Consider the following 22,276-nt stretch of genomic DNA (forward strand, 5'->3'; position numbering starts at 1 on the left):
CTTGTCATTGCTGAGAAATCTAATTGCTATGACCTATTGGGAGCATTTATTCTAAAACAGGAAGAATTATGCTCACTAAGGGGCTCACTGAGAGGCAGAATAGCCCATTACACAGAGGGATCACTTCGGAGTCAGGAAAGCCTGGATTCAAGGCCTTCCTTTGACATAGGTCATATATTGCTTTGATGAACACAGGCAAGTCTTGCTTTGGTCAAGGGAGTTTTTACATTAGGAATTCCTTGGAACAATGAAGTCACAAGCCTGACCTGAAACAAAACACCAGTAATGAAAATAACCAAAGGCAAGGTCCCACTGAGGAGGTACATTGGCGCCAGATGGTAAGGAGTTTACCAGGCCCCAGTAAGGACTCTGAATTGTGTCTCACAGGCAATAGGAAGCCATGCAAGTTGTCAAATAGGACTGTAATATGCCCAAAGACATGACTAAGGAACAGTAACCTGATTTGATGTGCAGGATGGATTGAAGAAGAGAGATTGGTGGCTGGGACATCAGTTAGGGAATTATTATTAAAATCTGTGTGGTGGATAATAAGGATTATAAGTCATACAGTGACTTTAGGAAAATCAAGAATAGCCATGTGTTGAAGACATTGCATCATATCCAGGAAAGTTGTTGATTTGCATTATGGGAGGGGATCCCCACAGTCAGTGTAAGTGAAACCACACATCTAGACCTACAACAGAAGAATATTCTCTTGCTTCTTGGAGATTTTCTTGCATAGGTTCTAAATGAAAGGTTGCCTTTTCAATGCCAAGATTCTTCAAAATGCTTCTATTAATATATGATTTATTAATTGCATTGAGCCCTGGCCCACAAAAAAGGCATCTTTGCTTAAATCCATGCATTATTTGAAAGACATTCATTTCAGCATCTATATTAGTGGGAATCAATTGAAGCAGAGGAATATTGTGTCTCATACAGATTGTCAGCTTTGGCTGGATGGTCCCCCTGAGATGTACTATCATCATATCTCTCCTAGACAGGATCTACAGATGGACATTGAGCTGGGTCTGCAGTGGAGTAAGAGAAAGATGTCAGGAGGCTAGATGTGTTTCATAAAGCTGACAAAAGATGTCAGGAGGCTAGATGTGTTTCATAAAGCTGACAGACATTGGAATGTGTATAAGCTGCTCACTGCTGCAAAATGGATAATTTTTACCTCATTTTTTCCTGTGTTCATGGGGACACCCTGATCCATGATGAAGCCAAAATACAAAAAATGCAATGATACCAGAGAGGCAGAGCCTAGATGGCAGATGAAAGCAGCAACTCAGGTGAACTCTTCCAAAATGTTCTTTCAAAGAACTTTAAAATAATTCCTCCAATCAAATTTTGCAGTGGCAGAGATAACAAAAGGCCTGGGTGAGGCATTTTTTCTAACCAAGAAAATTTAGATGAGCAGGAGAGGTCTGTGACACCATGATGGAGGTCACTCCCGAGCACAAGAAGTGCAGCCTTAAATAGTGGGCATTGGACGTCTTTGCTACAGTGGTAGTGGCAGCCGATTTGAGAGTTCACAGAGCAGAGGTATTCTGGGTCACAGTCCCTGACAGAGGGAGGACTAGTGCTTATGTCTGCAAGAAAGCAAGGGACTTGGACACAGTTCTGAGTTCAAGAACAGTCCTGGTGTTTGTGGCTTAGAGGGGTTCAAGGGTCCTTCCTGTGTAAATGTCAGAGTGTAGGCCAGGAGAAGAGTGGCCACACTTCTCCCCAGATCACACCGCTTTAGAAACACTGAAAAGTTGCAGAACCCCATAAGACAATTGTAGTATAAAATGCTTGAAACTTGGGACAGAAATTTCCCACCCCTAGGTAAGCAAAGCCTGTTTTAAACACAGAGTTCAAAGTCAAGAAATAGGATGAAAAAAGGAGGAAATAACCAAAAGATATTACTATAGTTCAGTTGTTTTTCAGTTGTGTTCAACTTTTTGTGACATCATTTTGTGTTTTCTTACCAAAGATACTGAAGTGGTTTGCTATTTCCTCCTTCAGTTCATTTTACTGATGAGGAAAATAAAGCAAACAAGGTTAAGTGAATTGCCCAGATTCACACAGCTAGTAAGTATATGACATTGGATTTGAACTCAGGAAGATGCATATTCTTGACTCCAGACCAGGAACTTTACTTACTGCACCACCTTTTTGATCCAAAGAATTTGACCATAAAAAGATATTGTGCCAGCAAGGAAAATTAAGACATAAACTCTGAAGAAGACAATAATGTAAAAACAGGTACAAACTATGAAAGAAAAACTTAATTGAGTATAAGCCCAAGAAGAATTCCTGAAAGAGTTTTTTTTTTTTAAAAGAGAGATTAAAAAAAGAGATTAAGAGTGGTAGAGGAAAAATTGGGAAAAGAAATTAGTAATAAAAGAAACTTATGAAAAGAGAATTAATAGCTTGGTAAAAGTGACACCAAATAAAAAAAAAAAAGAACTAAAGCAAATAACACCTTAAAAAACAGAATTTGCCTAATGGTAAAAGAGGAAATAAAATTCATTGAAGAAAAGAACTCCTTAAAATCAGAATAGCCTGAAGGGAAAAAGACATACAAAAGCTCACTGGAGAATATAATTTCTTAAAAATTAGAATTGGTCAAGCAGAAATTATTGATTCTATGACACATCAGGAAACAATAAAAGAAAACCAAAAGAACTAAAAAAAGAAAGAAAATGTGAAATATATCAGGAGAGAAAACAACTAGACTAGGGAATAGTTTGAGGGGACAGAATTTAAGAATTATTAGACTACTCAAAAGCCGTGATCACAAAAAGAGCGTGGACATCGTATTTCAAGAAATTTTTAAAAAAGCAAAAAATTACAGACCTAAGATGTTAGATCAGGGCATAAAATAGAAATGGAAAGAATCCACAGATAACCTCCTGAAAGATATCCCAAAATGAAAATTTCCTGGAATATGGTAGCCAAATTCCAAAACTCCCAGGTGAAGTAGAATATATTGCACATAGCTAGAAAGAAACAATTCAGTTATCATGGTGCCATCATGAGGATCACACAAGATTTTGTGGCTTGGAATATGATATTCTAAAGGCAAAGGAGATAGGATAACAATCAATAATGACCTATCCAGCAAAACTGAGTATAATCCTTCAGGGAGGGGGTTAATAAAATGTAGGACTTTTAAGCATTCTTTATGAAAAAGTCAAGGCTGAATAGTAAATTTTACATTTGAACAGATGACTCAAGAGAAACATAAAAAGGTAAACATGAAAGAGTGATCATAAGAGACTCAATTAGGTTAAAACTGTTTATATTCCTATATGAGAAGATGATACATGTAACTCCTGAGAACCTTATCAATTTAGGGCAGTTAGAAGGAGTCTACATAGACAGAAGACATGAATATGAGTTGATTGAAAAAGAGGGATGCACTAAAGAGAAGGGAGGAGGGAGAGGAAGAATTGGGAAAATTTTCTCACATAAAAGAGATAAACAAGGAAGAGCTTTTACAGTGGAGGAGAAAATGGGGGAGGTGGTAAGGAAAGCTTGAATTTTTTTCTCTAATACACACATATGTGTGTATATACTCATATGGACATACATACATACACACAAGTGTGTATAAAAATCTATCTTAGCCAATAGTAAAATAGGAGGGGAAGGGGAAAAGATAAAATGGTGGGGGACAATGATGAAAGGGAGAGGGGATTAACAGAGGCAGTGGTCAGAAGTCAAACAGACTTTTGAGGAGGGAGAGGATAAAACAAGAGAGAGAAGAATAAGTAGAACAAAATGGTATAGAGGGAAATACACAATAATGATGACTTTAAAATGAATGGGATAGACTCACTCATAAAATAGAAATGGAGAAGAGAACAGATTAGAAATCATATTCCAAAAATATGTTGTTTACAAGAGACACACTTATAGGAGAAAGAGACATTTATGAGAGAAGACACACAGAGATAAAGTGAAGGAGCAGAATCTAATATATTTCATTTGAAGTAAAAAAAAAAAAGGGCAGGAATAGCAATCATGATGTCTTACAAAGCAAAAGCAATAAAATACCTAATTAACAGAGAAAATCAGAGGGACTACATTTTGATAATAGATACCATAGACAATGAAGTAATAGTAAAAAAAAAAAAAAACCAAAAAAAAACTCATTTTTCAAAAATGTAGAGAACTGAGTCCAAAAAGGTAAGATAAGAACTATTCCTCAGTTGATAAATGGTCAAAGGATATGAACTGGCTGTTTCCATAAGGAAAAAAAAAACACTATAGTCATATGAATGAGTGCTTTAAATCACTACTGATTAGAGAATGCAAATTAAAACAACTCCGATGTATTGTCTCTCACCTCTCAGAAATGACAAGCATTGAGAGGGGATGGGGAGAAATAGCTACATTAATGTTTTGGTACAGTTGTGAACTGGTCCAACTATCCTGGAAAACAATTTGGAGTTATGCTTAAAGGGCTATAAAACTGTGTGCACCCAACAATACCAATTCTAGGAATTCTAGGTCTGTAAAACCAGAGATAAAGGAAAAGAAAAAAAAATAAAATTACTTGTATGTACATATATTTTTGTAACAGGTTATTTTTTTACATTGGACACAATTGGAAATTGGGGGGTTTCTCAAATTGATGAAAAGTTGAACAAGTTGTGGATGATGATTGTGATGAAGTATGGTTGTGTTATAAGAAATAACCAGGGGAATGGTTTCAGATAATCATGGAAAAACCTACATGAACTGATGCAAAGTGAAGTGAGAAGAACTGTGAGATCATTTTACACAGTAAAAGCAATGTTGTAATAATGATCAATAATGATCTACTGTGAAAGCCTTGGTGTATCAGCAATGCCATATTCGCAATGCCTATAGAGATTACAAATATGCTGATATAATTATCCATTACAAAATATGTCATGTTTGCCATATGAGGAAATAAACTAGAAAATTTATTAAGATACCAAAAGACTGAGTCCAAAAACCAGAAAGTGAAAGCCATCAGAGTAGTTATGATATTGGCACAGGTAGATAAAGTAGAAAGCACCCACATTTTCAAGCCTTTAAAACAGAACAGTCTACCTCAGGCAAAGGTCCTCCTCTCCCCACTCACAGCAACCACCCAGCGTCCTGGAAGCGCGCTCCCAGCAGCTCCGGCCCCTGGCAGTCCTCAGCAGGAGTCCTTAGCAGAAAGTCCTTAGCAGTCCTAACTCAAAAAGGGCTTTGCGCTGCCACTGCCTCTGCTGCTGCCGCCGCCGTTGCCACCACCGCCAGCCACCGCAGGAACACTAGCTTGGCTTCCGCTTCCTCTTGCTCCGCCCCTTCCTGCTACGTCAGCAAGTCCAACAGGGCATGGAAGATCTTTAAATCCCATAACCCTTACATTCGGCCTCAAGATCTTTCATGTCCCTTACTTGGCAAAAATACAGTAGGAATAACTGGTGTCAACAAAATTTCACAACAATATAACAAGAATAACACACAATAAACACAGAAAACCATATTTTAGGGTGGGGCTTGAGCACAAGCTCCCCATCATTCCCCCACCCCAAACAAATGGGGCCCCAAAATCTTGTGGTAAGGGGTGAAGATCTCTTCTTCTATGGCTACTTGCTGCTGAAATCGGATGTAGAGCTGTCCCTGTCCTAAGGGGTCCCATTTGAGAGGTCAGTTCTTAATATGCTTGATGCCAGGTCCAAGGGTGACACATCACAGTTGCAGACAGGGGGTGACATCCAGCTTAAGCTATCAGGCATCTACAGATGGAGGGTACCAAGCCTGTGGAAACAAATCTAACAAACAAGGTGAACAAACAAAAAATCAAGAAAAAGCAAAGAGACAATAACCAGACTATTGTAGCCTCACTCACAGTAGAATAAATGAGTTAAGGGTACAATTTTGTAATCATCTTCTCCAGAATAAACAATAGTTACAGTGTTATCCCTCCCATCCTGGAATAGCCATTTCTCCCTCTAAAGCCCCACTGCTTCCAAATAGAGGCCTGACATTTTTTGATCCCATCCTCGTCGCCAAATGTATCAGCAATGCCATATTCCCAATGCCTATAGAGATTACAAATATGCTGATATAATTATCCATTACAAAATATGTCATGTTTGCCATATGAGGAAATAAACTAAAAAATTTATTAAGATACCAAAAGACTGAGTCCCAAAACCAGAAAGTGAAAGCCATCAGAGTAATTATGATATTGGCACAGGTAGATAAAGTAGAAAGCACCCACATTTTCAAGCCTTTAAAACAGAACAGGCTACCTCAGGCAAAGGTCCTCCTCTCCCCACTCACAGCAACCACCCAGCGTCCTGGAAGCGCGCTCCCAGCAGCTCCGGCCCCTGGCAGTCCTCAGCAGGAGTCCTTAGCAGAAAGTCCTTAGCAGTCCTAACTCAAAAAGGGCTTTGCACTGCCACTGCCTCTGTTGCCACCACCGCCAGCCACCGCAGGAACACTAGCTTGGCTTCCGCTTCCTCTTGCTCCGCCCCTTCCTGCTACGTCAGCAAGTCCAACGGGGCATGGAAGATCTTTAAATCCCATAACCCTTACACTTGGTTACTCTCATCATCAATACAAGAATCCAAGATAATTCCAAAAAAAACTCAGAATGAAAAATGTTATCTGCCTCCAGAGAGGGACCTGGGGAACCCAGTACAATTTAAATTATAATTTTCTCACCTTATGTTTATTGCTTTTTTGCAATCTGATTAACAGAACTATGTTTTGCATGATTTCACAAATATAATTGATGTCGTATTGCATGCCTTCTCAGTGGGTTGGGAGAGCTGGGAGAGAGGTTGAGAAATTGTGACTCCAAATTTAAAAAGGAAAGAATGTTACAAACCACTAAATTATATGTACATATTTTTAAGTCAAAAAAACAGCAGAACATGCCCTGTAGGATCTCAGCTGTGTTCAGCACATCACTAATATTGCCTCATATGTGATAAGTGGTTTATAAAATACATCAGCAAGCTAAATATGACAAGGAAAGGTTGTGGTCCAGGAAGAAATTACAGTGCGGGCTAGCACCAGATGTATAGGTCAAGGGCTCCGCTGGCCCTGGTGACTTTAATAAGCAGTTGGCTAGAGAAGAAGCTAACTGGCTACATTTTCTATAGAGGCTTTGATGGACTTGAACAGCAGTTATGTAGGATGTTAAGATATGGATTTGAGTTTGAGTTCACTCAATGTTTGCCACCATCAATTGACTAAAGTCTGTATCAGTAACATCTACATATGTGTATGCAATTGTGTCTGAGTCTTTTAACAGTGTTAGTATTGTTTGGGAGAAATTGTGGAGTTAAAGTGATACAGGATGGGGCCACAGTTCTGGGGCTTTAGTTGTAAAATGGTGTCCCTGATATTCTGGGAGCTTTAAATACTTTGAAGAGGAAAATTCTGAGACTGTAATGCCTCACTTCAAATCCTAGTATACAACATCAGTGAAAGGAAGTGTTTGCTGGCTTGCTCTGGTATATGTCTCATTGCTTTTGGTCTAATAGGTCAGGACACCCTGAAAGGGGGGCCCTAATGAGCTGATCAGGCATTTACTGCTTTTAGAGTCGTGTTCTGGGACTACAGGTTTTCCATTTCACATCGCTCCATAAGACTTCCCCCAGCAGCAGTTCTCCACAGCAGTTCATGGTCACAGAAACATATGCTATGGATCTGAGCAAAGTTCAAGAGACCAATGAATGCTAAAGTGACCCAAAATGTTGTAAGGTTCTATCTCAAGGAATGAGTGAAATAATTATAACGAAGTTAAAGCTATATAGTGTGACAATAAGAACTTTCAGGTTGAAAGTGCCTTTTCCAGAGCCACCTAAATCTCGAGTTGGTGATTACTATGAATTCAGCTCAGGCCCTCCCTCTCAAAGCTCCATGCACAAGCTCTGGGATCTCTCTGCCCAGGAAAATTATCTTGCAGGCTTGTGAGGTTGTATAAGTGGAAAATGAGCTGAACCTGTAATGAGTAAAGATTGCCATGACTTGGGACCCATTTCAGATATACTATGATTTAAAAGACCTCAAGCAGCTACAAAGATAAGGTAAAAACGAGTACATGATTTAGACATAAAGGGTATTGTCTTAGATCATTGCATTGGTGAGGAAAAAACAAATAGAGATAAAGGGTGATACCACAAGCAAGTTAGGAAATGAAGGAATAATTTATCTGTCAGAATTATGGAGAAGAGAAGAATTCATGATCAATAGAGATAAAGAACATTATTAAATACAGCGGGATAATTCTGATTAGATTAAATTAAAAAAATTTTCCCATAAACAAAATGATTGCAAATGAGATTAAAGGGAAAGCAGAAATATGGGAAACAATTTTTACAGGCAGTGGTTTTGACAAAGGCCTCATTTCTCTAATATGTAGAGAACTGAGTCAAAGAATATAAGCCATTTCTCAATTGATAAATGGTTAAAGGATGGAAGGGGCAGATTTCAGATGAAGAAATTAAAGCTATTTATAGTTATGTGGGAAAAATTCTCTACATAACTACTGATTAGAGAAATACAAATTAAAACAACTGTGAGGGACCACCTTACACCTATAAGATTGGTGAAAATGACAGAAAATGGAAATGATGAATATTGGAGAAGACATGAGAAAATTTTAAAACTAATGGTTGGTTGGTGGAGTTGTGAATTGATTCAACCATTCCGGAAAACAATTTGGAACTATGCCCAAAGGGCCATAAAACTGTGCATACCTTTACATTTAGAAAAAAAAAACATTTTTATTTCTGTATTCCAAAGATATCATAAAAAAAGAAAAATGATCCATATGTACCAAAATTATAGCAACTATTTTTGTGGTAGCGAAGAATTGGAAACTGAGGGAATGTTCATCATTTGGGGAATGACTCAACAGGTTGTGATGTATGAATGTAATGAAATACTATGGGGCTATAAGAAGTGATAAGCAGGCAGATTTTAGGGGGAAAACCCCGGAAAGAATTGCATGAACTGATATTGGGTGAAGAGAGCAAAACCTGAGAACATTATACATTGTCACAACCATATTGTGTAATGGTCAGCTATGATAGACTTTGGTCTTCTCAGAAATATCCCGTGATCCCGAGATAATTCCCAAAGACTCATGGAAAAAGCGATCCTCATCCAGAGAATCATGGGGTCTGAATATGGATCGAAGTATGCAATTTTTCTTTTGCTTTTGTTGTTTTCTTTCTTGTTTTTTTTCCCCTTTTGTTCTGATTCTTCTTTCACAACATGACTAAGGTGAAAATGTTAAACCTGAATGCACATGTACAACCCATGTCAGATTGCTTGCTGTGTAGGGGAAGAGGGAAGGGAAGGAGGAAAATTTGGAACTCAAAATCATAAAAACACGAATGTTGAGAACTATCTTTACATATAATTGGGAAAAAATAATATTAAATGAAAAAAACTGAGAAATTTCCATTTCATAAAGCCTATATAAAAAATACTATACAATGTTTAAAAAAAATTATCTCAAGGAGATCCCCAATGCAAGATCCTGACAGCTCCAAATCTTTACTTTACCTTTGGAAGACTCCAACTACAGACAATCCAGTGGACAATGGACAGGGACAGGGTGGGTTCAAGTGGGAAGCAAAAATAACTAGTTCTGAGTTTTGTATGAAAAAGAGTTTTAGTAAAACATCAGCTACTAGAGCAATCAAGTCAACTCAATACCTGTATATGAAGTGCACATTTGGTACCTCTAGGTGCTAGAGATCTGAATACAAGAGTACCTGCCCTCCAGGGACTTGTGGAAGATAAAACATGTTGAGAGATCCATAAATACAGCCTACAAAGTAATGAAGTACTACCCCAACTCTAGAGTATGTGACTACTGCCCGAAATGAATTGGCTTCCAGGAGGGGTTGGCACCAGAGGTCTGCTTTGATGGAAACTGGGGAGTCAATGAGGCCAAACTGAAGAAGAAATGTGAACATGGGTGCAGAGGGGAACTGGCCAATCAAATGATATAAATATACAAAGGCAAGGATAAGAGATGAACATGCTGAAAGCTTTCCTTGTATTCACAAAATACTCAATTAACTCCAGTATGTCAAAAAAAAATGAATATCTAAGAAATATACAGGAGGGCACTGGCAATATTGGTAGTGCTTTGAAGGGATGGACACATTGGATTTTGTGTTGCTGTGATTTCTACCAGCGAAGTTAATCCTTATTAATAATATCATAGCAAAGATCATATCTGGTCAATTCATCAAGTCAAATATGGAAAAAACTTCAAAAACCTTCTAACATCATTTCCTCATTTTACATATGAGGAAGGTAAGGTCCAGAGCAATTAAAGGACTTGCCTAATGTAACACAAGTAGTATGCAACTTCCCATTCTCAAACCATGAAACTCTCTACTCAACTGATCTATTTTTTTTGGAGCTAAGACTTCTATTTCAGCTCTTACCCTTGAATTTGGTAGTCCCTCCACCATAATATATAAGTATCCATGACCATGATGAACTACTGCAGTGATGAAGAAGGAACAGCTCAATTGAAGAAATGTTTACCTATGTCTTTCTGTGTCTTCTGTGAATACTCTTCCTTCTTTATGTTTCTCTGAACTTTCTCTCTTCATTTCAGCCAAATTGCTTCCTTTTTTTGATACATGTACCTATATGAGTTACCTTGAAACTCAGTGCTGTGGTTGTATTGACTAATTTGTAGTACTAATTGGTAATTGGTAGCTACCCAAGCTTCTGTTGGAAGTTGAGCAGACAAGTCCCTAATACCAATCCCCAAGCACAATGTAAGACCCTTGGGGATAGGCCTGTTCTTCATTTCTGTATTCCCAGCTCTTAGGATGGCCTCTTTCTTGTAGCAGAAAATTAATGAATAATTTTTTTGGCTTGAATAAAATTTCTTGTGGGTATATATCATTTTTATGTTTGCATTAGAATATGAGTACTTACAGACTTCTACAGAGAAGTTGTGATGATTTTATTTTTGGATACTGCATCATTCCTTTTCTTTAAAGAAAGACTTGCTATATGGGGGTGGCACTTGGGGTGGGCCTTGTCCATAGAAATATGAGAGCAAGTCATTCACGTGTGGAATGATTTCTCAGATGTCTAATCATGCACCATGAAATCCTTTAAATATTCAGATGAACTTCAGCTAGTTCAAAGTTCTCACTATTTATTTTTAATTTCTTATTATAAAGTTATTAACAAGCTGTGATATAGACTGTTATTTCTGAAAATAATTAATTATAGTCAGGCATAAGGAATTCCAATGAGGCTAAGTCTTATAATACTATCTAATGAATTAAATGTGATAATTAATATGTCTTATAGAATCACTTGCATTTCACTTTCACATTTAATTAAGTCTTACCTGACACTCTTTTCCAATGTGTGATGAGACTACAGTTATATGCTTGCTGAATTAATTACAGCAACGTTGTTGATTTTCTTGTGAAGGAGGCTTTGGACTTCTAACCGGATCTTAAAGAAGATGAAAGTCATTGGGTTGGGATATTTGCTGTTCTCAGCTTCTGGCAATGAGACACTTTGAATCTAGTTTTGCAATTCGGAACCTCAGCTATTCCTACTGCCAGACTAACAGATAAAGGAAAAGTTTTGCATCATGTGCTCGTCTTTTTTTTTGCATTATATTTATTTTTTAATTTTTTTTAATTTTTTGTTTACTTTTAGTTTATAAGATTCAGTGTCACAATCCCTTGAGTTTCAAAATTTCTCCCTGTCTCTCTGCTCCTCCCCTCACCCATGGCAGCATGCAGTCAAGTAGAGGATCTGCAAATATTTCCACATTAGACATTGTCACATTATAAAGAAGGAGTGTAATGGATGGAATGAACAATGGGAAAGAGGAAATGAAACCAAACAAGAAAAAGAGAGCAGGTATTGCTTCAGTCTGCATTCAAGCTCTGTTGTTTCTAGTTCTGTCTCTGAATGGAGATACCTCTCTCCATCTTGAGTCTTTTGGGGTTGACTGATAACTCTGCATTGTTAAAAAAATTCCAGTCTATCAAAGTTGGTTGTCACACATAAGTTGTGTTGGTAATTGTGTACAGATTTATCCTGGTTCTGCTATTCTCTCCTCATTTCTTATTTCACAATAGTATTCCATTACATTCATATACCACAACTTGTTTAGCCATTCCCCAACTGATGGGCATCCCCTTAAATTCAATTTTTTTGCCACAACAAAAAGAGCTGCTATGAATATTTTTGTCTATATAGGTCTTTCTCCCATTTCTATGTTCTCTTTGGGATACAACCCTGGAAGTGGTATTGCTAAGTCAAAGGGTATGCACTTATTTATAGCCCTTTGGGCATAGATCCAGATTGCTCTCCAGAATGGTTGAATCAGTTCACAACTCCACCAACAATGCTTTAGTGTTCCAATTTTCCCAAATCCTCTCCAGCATTTATCATTTTCCTGTTTTGTCATCTTGGCCAATCTGAATGGTAAAATGTGGTACCTCAGAGTTGTTTTGGTTTGTATTTTTCTAATCAATAGATATTTAAAGCATTTTTTTTCATATGCTTGTAGATATCATTAATTCCCTCCTCTGAAAACTGCCTCTTCATATCCTTTGACCGTTTATCAATTGGGGAATGACTTGTATTCTGATAGATTTGACTCAATTCTCTGTGTATTTTAGAAATGACACCTTTATTAGAAACATTGGTTATAAAAATTCTTTCCCAATTTTCCACTTCCCTCTCAAACTTGGTTATATTGGCTTTGTTTGTACAGAAACTTTTCAATTTAATTTAATGCAAATTACCCATTTTGGATTTTATGATGCTCTCTAACTCTTGTTTGGTCATCAATTCTTCCCCTCTCCATAAATTTGACAGGTAAACTCTTCCTTGCTTTCCCAGATTGCTTACAGCATCAGCCTTTATACCTAGATCATACACCCATTTAGACTTGATTTTGGTATACAGTGTTAGATAATGGTCTAAGCCCATTTTATGTCATATTATATTTCGGTTTTTCCAGAAGTTTTTGTCAAATAGTGAGTTCTTGTCCCCCAAACTGGAATCTTTTTGTTTATCAAACAGTAGATATTCATTGACTGTTGAGTCTTGTGTACCCGATCTATTCCACTGATCTATTCCTCTATTTCCACTGTATTCCTCAACCAGTACCAAGCAGTTTTGATGACTGCTGCTTTATAATACAGATTAAAATCTGGTATGGCTAGGCCCCCTTCCCTAGCATTTCTTTTCTTTAATTCCCTTGATATTCGGGAACTTTGTACTTCCAAATGAATTTTGTTATCATTTTTTGTATCTCCATGAAGTAATATTTTTTGGTAGATTGATTAGTATGGCACTAAATATATAATTTAATTTATGCAAAATTATCATTTTTATTATATAAGGTCGACCCAGACATGGGCAATTGATGTTTTTCCAACTAGTTAGATCTGACTTTATTTGTGTACTTTTCGTTTTGTAGTTGTGTTCATATAGGTCCTGGGTTTGTTTTGGCAGGTAGATTCCCAAATATTTTGTAATGTCTACAGTGACTTTAAATGGAATTTCTCTTTCTATATCTTGCTGTTGGATTTTGTTAGAAATATATAGAAATGCTGAGGATTTATGGGGATTTATTTTATATCCTGAAACTTTGCCAAATTTATTTATTGTCTCAAGTAGTTTTTCACTTGATTCGCTACGATACTCTAATATATCATCCTGTCATCTGCAAAGAGAGATAGCTTAGTCTCTTCTTTGCCTAATTTGATTCCTTTGATTTCTTTTTCTTCTCTTTGCCACTGCTGACATTTCTAGTACCAGATTGAATAAGAGGGGTGATAGTGGACCTCCTTGTTTCACCCCTGATCTTATTGGAAGTGCTTCTGGTTTATCCCCATTACATACAATACTTGCTGATGGCTTTTAATAGTTGTTACCTGTTATTCTAAGGAAGACTCCATTTATTCCTTTACTATCTAGTGTTTTTAATAGGAATGGATGTTGTATTTTTTTTCAAAAGCCTTTTCCTCATCTATTGAGATAATCATGTGGTTTATGCTAGTTTTATTGTTGATGTGATCAATTGTTCCGATGGTTTTCCTAATATTAAACCATCATTGCATTCCTGGAATAAATCCTACCTGATCAAAGTGTACAATTCTAGTGATAAGTTTCTGTAGACTTTTTACTAATAGTTTCTTTAAAATTTTTGTGTCTATATTCATGAGGGAAATTGACCTATAATTTCCTTTCTCCATTTTTTATCTTCCTGATTTAGGTATCAGTACCATATCTGGGTCATAAAAAGAATTTGGTAGGATTCCTTCTTCACCAATTTTCCCAAATAGTTTGTAGAGTATTGGAATCAATTGATCTTTCAATGTTTGATAGAATTCACTATTAAATCCATCTGGCCCTGGAGATTTTTTTCTAAGGATTTAACCAATGGCTTCTTCAATTTCTTTTTCTGAGATGGGGTTATTTAAGTAATATACTTCCTCTTAAGTTAATCTGGGCAGCTTATATTTTTGTAAATATTCATCCATTTCACTAAGATTGTCAAATTTATGTGCACAAAATTGGGCAAAAGTATTTCTAATTATTGTTTTAATTTCCTCTTCATTGGACGTAGATTCGCCCTTTTAATTTAATTTAATTTAATGTCAGGTTGTTATAAAATTTAGTAAGAGAATGGTCTGAAATCACTCTAACCCTCAAACTTTGGAAGACAGCATGTTGTACACTATATTTAAAGGACTGAGTGTTGTCAGTCAGTCAGTCAGTAAATCAACCAAATTTTATTAATTACCGACTGCATACCGGGGAATAGGACAAGTGCTGGGGATATAAATAAAAGTTAAAAAAAGAGTTCATTCCCTTAAAGAGATTGCACCCTAATGGGAGAAGAAATTATACAAAAGGAAAAGGGTGAGAAATGGGGAATCTGAAGTCAGAGGACCTCAGTTCGGATCTCATCTCCAACATACCCCAGTCATATATTCCTGGCCTTCCATACTCCTTCCCTTAACCCAGATTTTTCATCTTTAAAAGAGGGGAAATGCTTTCTCCACTGACCTTATAGATATGTTGAGAGGAAATAATCATGCTCTAAGTAAGCGTTACAGAAGTATGAGTTATTAGTATTACAGCCTTGGTTACCTTGGCAAGTCCCCTTTTCTCTCTATGCCTCTGTTTCTTTCTGTATGAAACAAAGGTTTGGAATTAAATGATCTCTAAGTTTTTTACTTCCACTTCCTTTGACCTTTTAATCATATCTTTCATTTTCATTAATGTGAATACTCTGCCTGTTCGCACATTATTCTTTGAGGGAGTTTTTTTCTGTGTTCTTAATAAACCTTCCAAAGAAGATGTGCTGCACATACTGAGGGCTTTCCTCTGTCTCTTTTAATGGTTCCTCTTTCAGAGATATTTAGGATACCAGAGCATCACATTCTCTTCCCAGTATATTCTTTGTATATGAATAGTCCACCTCTGTTTCTGACTAATTCTACCTTTGACATGGTCTTTAACAGTACCTCCCACAGGGGGAAAAATATAGATCCAATTGTTAAGCTGACTCATGCCTACCATTCACTCCTCTTCCAATTGTCCTTTGGATCATTTCTGATTTCAATTCTGAGTAATCTCTGAGTTGCAGCCATATGGTGACGTTGGAAAAATGCTGTGGTTGAGGATGGGCTTTTGTGGTGTAAGTCAATGGCCATCAAAATTTCAGTTTTTCAAATGAGGTTCAACCTCCCTTCCTCCTCCTAGTGACTTTCTAATCCTGCTCATTGCCCACTTGCAATTCATTCTCCTCTTGCACATCTAGATGGATTGCCCATTCAACTGTAGGCTCCCATTGATTGAAGCATGTTCATAGCTATCTAAACAGAGAGATATTGATATGTATGCCTATGTATGCATGTATTTGTACATATGTATACATACACATGCATGTGTGTGTATACATGCACATACATAGACACACCCCCACTTTGATTTTCCCTCATGGCTTGTTAGATTGATGTATGTAATTTGCATTGCTGCCATATTTCTTGAGGAGATTTAGAGTGTTACTCTATGAAATTAAGAAGAAAATAACAAGTATTTCAAGTTGCTGATCTCCCCTCAGATCTTGTTATTCCTTTTGGTTTTGTACAGGATGTCCTCACTGACACAGGGGAAGACCTCAGCAGTATGTGCATGATGAACTGGTCCTGCTCTTACATACTTCAGGACAATGATCTATCCCCCTCCAGTAGTCAGATCCCTGCCTACTCTCAGCTACCTGCCAGAAAGTCAGGTGGCCACCTTCTCCCTAGTGCTCCCCTCTTGGAGGCTAGTCATTTCTCCTCATGTTTGTTTCACCAAAAGACCTTCACTTGCTCTGTTCTTTGCCCTTTTGTTATGTTTTTTAATCTTTCATATTTTTATCCATGAAACTTTGGAGAGATTTTTGATCACTGAAATTGTAAAGCTTGAGTCTCTAATATATGGTTTGGAAAAATATCTGCTGATTACCCAATTCTTAGCCCACTTTTGGGGGAGCTTGTAGTGAAATCTTCTTTTTTTAACATCCTATGTAAGCAGATAACTAGGAAGGTTATCTTCCTGCATTTATTTTGGTGAGATAACCTGAACATTGACATTTCTGTCCAGTTTTTATTTGGGGCATTTCTATAAATGTCATTCTGAATTGACAGTTCTCTACATGCATATCTTTAGGTGCTGTGACAACAGGAGATAAAGAGGCTGCCCGGATCAAGGCTCCAAGTTACATTTCAAACTGTCAACTCCCACCAAGCTTTCATTGTCACCACCATGGCAAAGCCCCTGAACTGTTCCCTCAGAAAGGAAAAGGGGGTGTGGTGCATGAGCTTGGAGCTGAGCAGCCTTTCCTGTCCTGGTCCCCTGGCAGAGCATGCTTGGAGGTGGAGGAGGGGAGCAAATGCCCACACCATTCAGCCATACTGATTTTATACACATCTGTGATTGTTTGGTGTGATGATACCTCCTTCAGCTCTGGCAGTAACTGTCAACTGCACACTAAGGGATTCCAGGCTTTGGAGCCCAAGGCCACGGCTTGCAGGACTGGAGTAAGTCACCATTCTTCCTTGGACCTCCACTTACTCATCTGTAAAATGGAGAACTGGACTCATTGAACTCCAAGGCCCATCCAGCTAAATGCTTGGCTTCTGTTGGGGGAAGGCAAGTCAGCATTTGGGAATGGGGCCAAAGGCAGTTTTCTGGCCTTTGGATTTTCTTCACTTTACTGAATCTCCTTCCCCACATTCCACAAAATAGACTTTTTTCTAATCAAATGGGCTTCATCTCATTTCTATTTTGCTGCTGACAGGGTTGAAATAAAGGGTGATTTTTTCTAGCCAAATACAGTTTTTGATACAATTGAATGCTTATCAGAGGTAATGAATGCTTATAGAAAGGTCATCACAGTAATTCAGAGAAAACATGATGGCGTGTCTGAAAATCTCCACTTTTGAAGTCAGAAGCAATACAGATATTTTCTCACATTGGTCAGAAGGAAATCAGTGTGAAATCTCCACTTCCAGATACTACAATGTTTGTGAAGCTCGTAATGCCATTCCTGGTGCATGGGAAGCAGTTAATACAAGCTCTTCCCTTTGCCGTGTCCCCCCAGGTGACGAGAAAACTGATGGATTTTGTGGTGGGGCCACGTTGTTTTGCATGGTTTGATCTGACGATTGTCTTCCTGGGCAAGTTCTGCACAGGGTTTTTTGAGGTTCTGCATTAGTAGCTAAAGTTCTACTTAGCACCTTCTTGAGCCTGTCATTGGAAAGGACCTTAGAGACTACTTCATTTTACCTGGAGCTGGCAGGACATTCTACCTGGGAGCATGGTTCACCTCATCTCAGACTGAAGACCTTTAGTGAGGGAAAATCTGCCAATTCAGCCAGCCATCCATCCCCTTTGGCTGGCTAGGAAAGTCTTCTCTGTGGCAAACCTGAATCTTCCTCTTGGAAGCATCCTCCTAATGGAGCAGAACAGATCCCATTTTGGTCAGCCCTTCTTTCAAACCCTTGAGAATATTCATCTTTTTTTATCCATTATTGGCAAGTCTGTTCTCCTCCAACTCATGCACCCTCAGTTCTAACTCTTTGTCCTCTAGTAATGTGAGACCCTGGCACCTTACGCTATGGTTTCTTCCCTCTTGCCAAACTCCATTTCATCACTGTCATTCCCAAAATGTAGCCCCAAAATCAGTGCAATATTCCATGGGTGGGATTTAACAAGGGCCAGGTGGGATTGAAAAGATCACCTACTTAATCGCAGAAACACTATGCCTTGGTGAAGTCTGGAAAACCACTGGTTGGTGTCCTCTGTCTACCAATCCAGTTGGATCATAGTGAGACTGCAGTCCACCAGGACAGACAGAGTTTTATCACTTGAGCTGTTGTCTTTCCTCTTTCCTTATGCTCTAATTATTGATGAAGCCTAAAGTTAGAGATGACTTTCTCTTTTATTGCTTCTGCGATTAACTGTAAACTGTGCAGCCTGGCATTGACATCCCCTCAGTTTGCCTCTGATTTACCTTTGCCACTCTTCTTCTTACTCCCATTCATGCCCTTTTCTTTCCAGCCAACGTGGCCTCCTGCCTGTTCCTGCCCTTGGTGTCTTATCTCCAGCTTCATTGTCTTTGCATAGGCTGACCCGTGAGTGTGTGTGCCCCCAGTACTGCAGCATCTTTCACTCTGACCTGCTCCATGCAATATATCCCAGACCAGCTAGACTAATTAGCTGTCTCTTTTCCCAACTCCATCCATCACAAAGGCCAGCTGGGCCCCAGCCCCATAATACATATACTATGCTCCTTCAGCATCTCCACACTCTTGAGAATTCTCTTCCTTCCTTATAGTTGCTTCCCATATGACTGATGAATTGCAAGGAACTGGAAGCCCAGTACGGGAGCCACGACCACCAGGAAGTCCGCCAGCCTTTCCATTTTGAAGACGATTTTTCTTTGCTCAAATTTACTTCTAGAAATTTCTATTAATTGCCCTGGCCCTGCCACATTATTCACTAAGTCCTACTTGTCTCATCATTGCCTTCATAGAACATGTTGTTATTTGCCATCTTTATAGCCCAGGACCCCTTTGAGGAATGCTTTGGACTCATTCTGAGCTGCCCAGCTTGGGTCTGACATGTGTGTATTGTGGAGGGTGTGTGTGTGGGGGTATATGTGTATGCGTGTATTGTGGAGGGTGTGTGTGTGTGTGTTTGTGTGGGTATATGTGTATGTGTGTTTGTGGGGGGCATGTGTGTGGGTATATGTGTATGCATGTATTGTGGAGGGTGTGTGTGTGTGGGTATACGTGTATGCATGTTTCTAGAGGGGTATGTGTAACATGTATTCATGAGTGTTCACTTCCAATTCTCAGCTTCATTGTAAATAATTGAGGTTAAAGTTAGGTGACCACCTCAAGTAGATCTGTTGTAATTTTTCAGATGAAAGCTTTCTTTTCCTCTGCAACCACAACCTTAAATAAACAGAGCAGATGCCTGGCAGGAAGGGCTTCTGGGAAGCTTTGGAAACTGCACTTAATACAAGCACAAAGAAGATATTTAATGGTAATGACTTCTTTAACATAACTATTTGGTAGCTTCCCATGTTTGTACTCTCATTGTACACATACATTTAGGGTGCTGAGTGACATTTTTGATACCTGGATGCTAGTCTGGGCTCCCCCACCTTAATAATTGCTGACAGTTTCTTTTCCCTATTTGGGGATCAATTTTCCCTTCTATGGGCAGTTGGTTGGTTCTGTGGATACAATGCTGGTCCTGGATTCAGAAAAATTCATCTTTCTGAGTTGAAATTTGGCCTCACACACTTCCTTCTTTGTGACCCTGGGCAAGTTACTTAACTCTGTTTACCTGCATTTCTTCATCTGTAAAATGAGCTAGAGAAAGAAATGGTAAATCCTTCTGGGATCCTTGCCTGAAAAGTGACAGCAAAAGCTCCCCTTTCTGTGGATGAAGGTATTTTAAATGGGTGACCTTCAGAGGAAGGTCTGTGTTTCAGCAGTTCATCTGGAATTCTGTCCATTTTCTGTAACCCTAGTGTTGCCAGCTGTCAAAAGAGAAGGAGGAGAGGACTCTCGAACTGCAAGGTTTCTGAGAATCCTGTCACGGTCTAAAGTCTGTTATTCTGTGAACCTCTTGCCATACTTTTATGCCTTTTCTTTCTTAATGGACAAACTCGTATTTTTGGAAATACACACCTAATAAGAAGAACATAAACATGCTAATTCTCTCCAAATGCGTGAAATAACTTTAAATGAAAAAAAAAACCCTAATATGCACAAATGGAATTAGAAAAGTGGGTTGAGAAAAGACACCATCCTTGTGGCCTCACTTGGGGAGATCATCTTCAATGCCAAGATGCCCCCCAGAGCCAGGTGTCCCTCAGCACCCTGCTGGTTGTCCCTCCTACCACCAGGGATGTGGTGACAGAGTGGCAGCCCTGACTGCTGGGGTTCTTGACCCTCCTTTTTTTTGGAGGGCAATTGGGATTAAGTGACTTGCCTAATGTCACACGCCTAATTTTTGTGTTAAGTGTCTGAGGCCTGATTTGAACTCAGGTCCTCCTGACTCCAGGGCTGGTGCTATATTCACTGTGCCACCTAGCCTCTCCAATTCCTTTTTTTTTTCCTCTCTTTTTTTATATTTTAGTTTACATCATTAATTTCCACAATATTTTGAGTTACAAATTTTCTCCCCATTTTTCCCCTACCTACCACCCCAAAACAGTGATCACACTGAATATCCCCTCCCCCAATCTACTCTCTCCTATGTCTTCCCCCATCCCCCCTCTGACTTTCCAGTAGGGCACGGTGGATCTCTATGCCCCAGTGACTGTATGTCTTATTTCTCACTTACATATTATATATATATATATATATGTACATATATATATACATACATATATTAAACATTTGATTTTAAAATTTTGAATTGCAGATTCTTTCCCTTCTTCCCTCGTCAAAACCCTTCCTGAGAAGATGAGCAATTCAATATAGGTTGTACATGTGTAGCTATGGAAAACATTTCCGTAGTGGATATATTGTGAAAGACAGACTTCATTTCTCTCTATCCTATCCCACCACCCACTTTATCTGTTCTCTATTTTGATCCTGTCCCTTTTCAAAAGTGAGTGTTTCCATCTTCCCTTCCCCCCAACCTGCCCTCCCTTCCATCATCCCCCCTCTCATTCCCTTGCCCCCGACTCTGCTGTAGGGTGAGATACACTATTTAGTGTGTATGTCATTCCCTCCATAAGCCAAATTCCATGAGAATAAGGTTGACCCATTCCCTTTTGCCTTCCTATCCTTCCTCTCCATTGTAACCATTTTCCGTTGCTTTTTCTATATGAGATAGTTTACCCCATTCTGTCTCTCCCCATCTCCTCTCATTATATTCCTCTCTCAACTCTTAATTTCACATTTTAAGTATCATCCCTTCCTATTCAATTGGTCCTGTGCCCTCTGTCTATGTGTACCTGTACACATATATACAGACACACATATGTAGTCATACTCCCATATACCTTCCTATATAGACATATATATGTATGTGTGTGTATACAATCATATTCCCTTCAACTATTCTTATACTGTGAAAAGTTTCATAAGTTAAAAAAATATTTTTTTTTCCATGTAGGAATGTAAATAGTTCAACCTTGATAAATTCCTTATGATTTCTTTTCCCTGTTTACCTTCTCATGGTTCTCTTGCTTCTTGTATTTGAATGTCAAGTTTTCTATTCAACTTGGCTTTTTTCATCAAGAATGCTTAAAAGTCCTCTATTCCACTGAATGAACATATTTTCCCCAGAACATGATACTCAGTTTTGCTGCATAGGTGATTCTTGTTTTTAATCCTAGCTCCTTTGACCTCCAGAATATCATATTCCAAGCCCTTCTGTCCCTCAGTGTAGAAGCTGCCAGATCCTGTGTTATTCTGCTTGTGTTCCCACAATATTAATTTTTTTTCTTGGCTGCTTGTAATATTTTCTCCTTGATCTGGGAACTCCAGAACCTGGCTATAATATTATTAGGAGGTTTCTTTTTGGGGTCTTTTTCAGGAGGGTTTGTGCCCCTATAATCTTCAGGCCAGGAGTTTTGAAGGAGCCATGTGGCTGTGATTCCATGGCCCCCACACCTCAGCTGCTTCTGCCACCAGATGGTAACAGCCAGACAGTAGTCCCAAAGTCCCAGTTCTCAAAGTCCACACTACACTGACCTCTC

At 38.6% G+C, this 22,276-nt stretch overlaps 1 protein-coding gene across 1 annotated transcript in view; it reads left to right on the forward strand.

The window, feature by feature from the left end:
- Positions 1-18,978, forward strand: part of TCERG1L (transcription elongation regulator 1 like) — a 154,917-nt gene extending 135,939 nt beyond the window's left edge. Inside the window, exons 5-7 of the mRNA XM_069101633.1 lie at positions 16,717-17,087; positions 17,651-17,726; positions 18,887-18,978. Of these exons, the coding sequence (XP_068957734.1) occupies positions 16,717-17,087; positions 17,651-17,726; positions 18,887-18,978 (539 nt within the window). The remainder of the gene's footprint in view (positions 1-16,716; positions 17,088-17,650; positions 17,727-18,886) is intronic.
- The last annotated feature ends 3,298 nt before the right edge of the window (positions 18,979-22,276 follow it).

This window comes from Petaurus breviceps, unplaced genomic scaffold (assembly GCF_028583685.1).
Source record: "Petaurus breviceps papuanus isolate PSGF00001 unplaced genomic scaffold, PetGlider_PUasm1.0 490, whole genome shotgun sequence".
NCBI classification, from domain to species: Eukaryota; Metazoa; Chordata; class Mammalia; order Diprotodontia; family Petauridae; genus Petaurus; species Petaurus breviceps.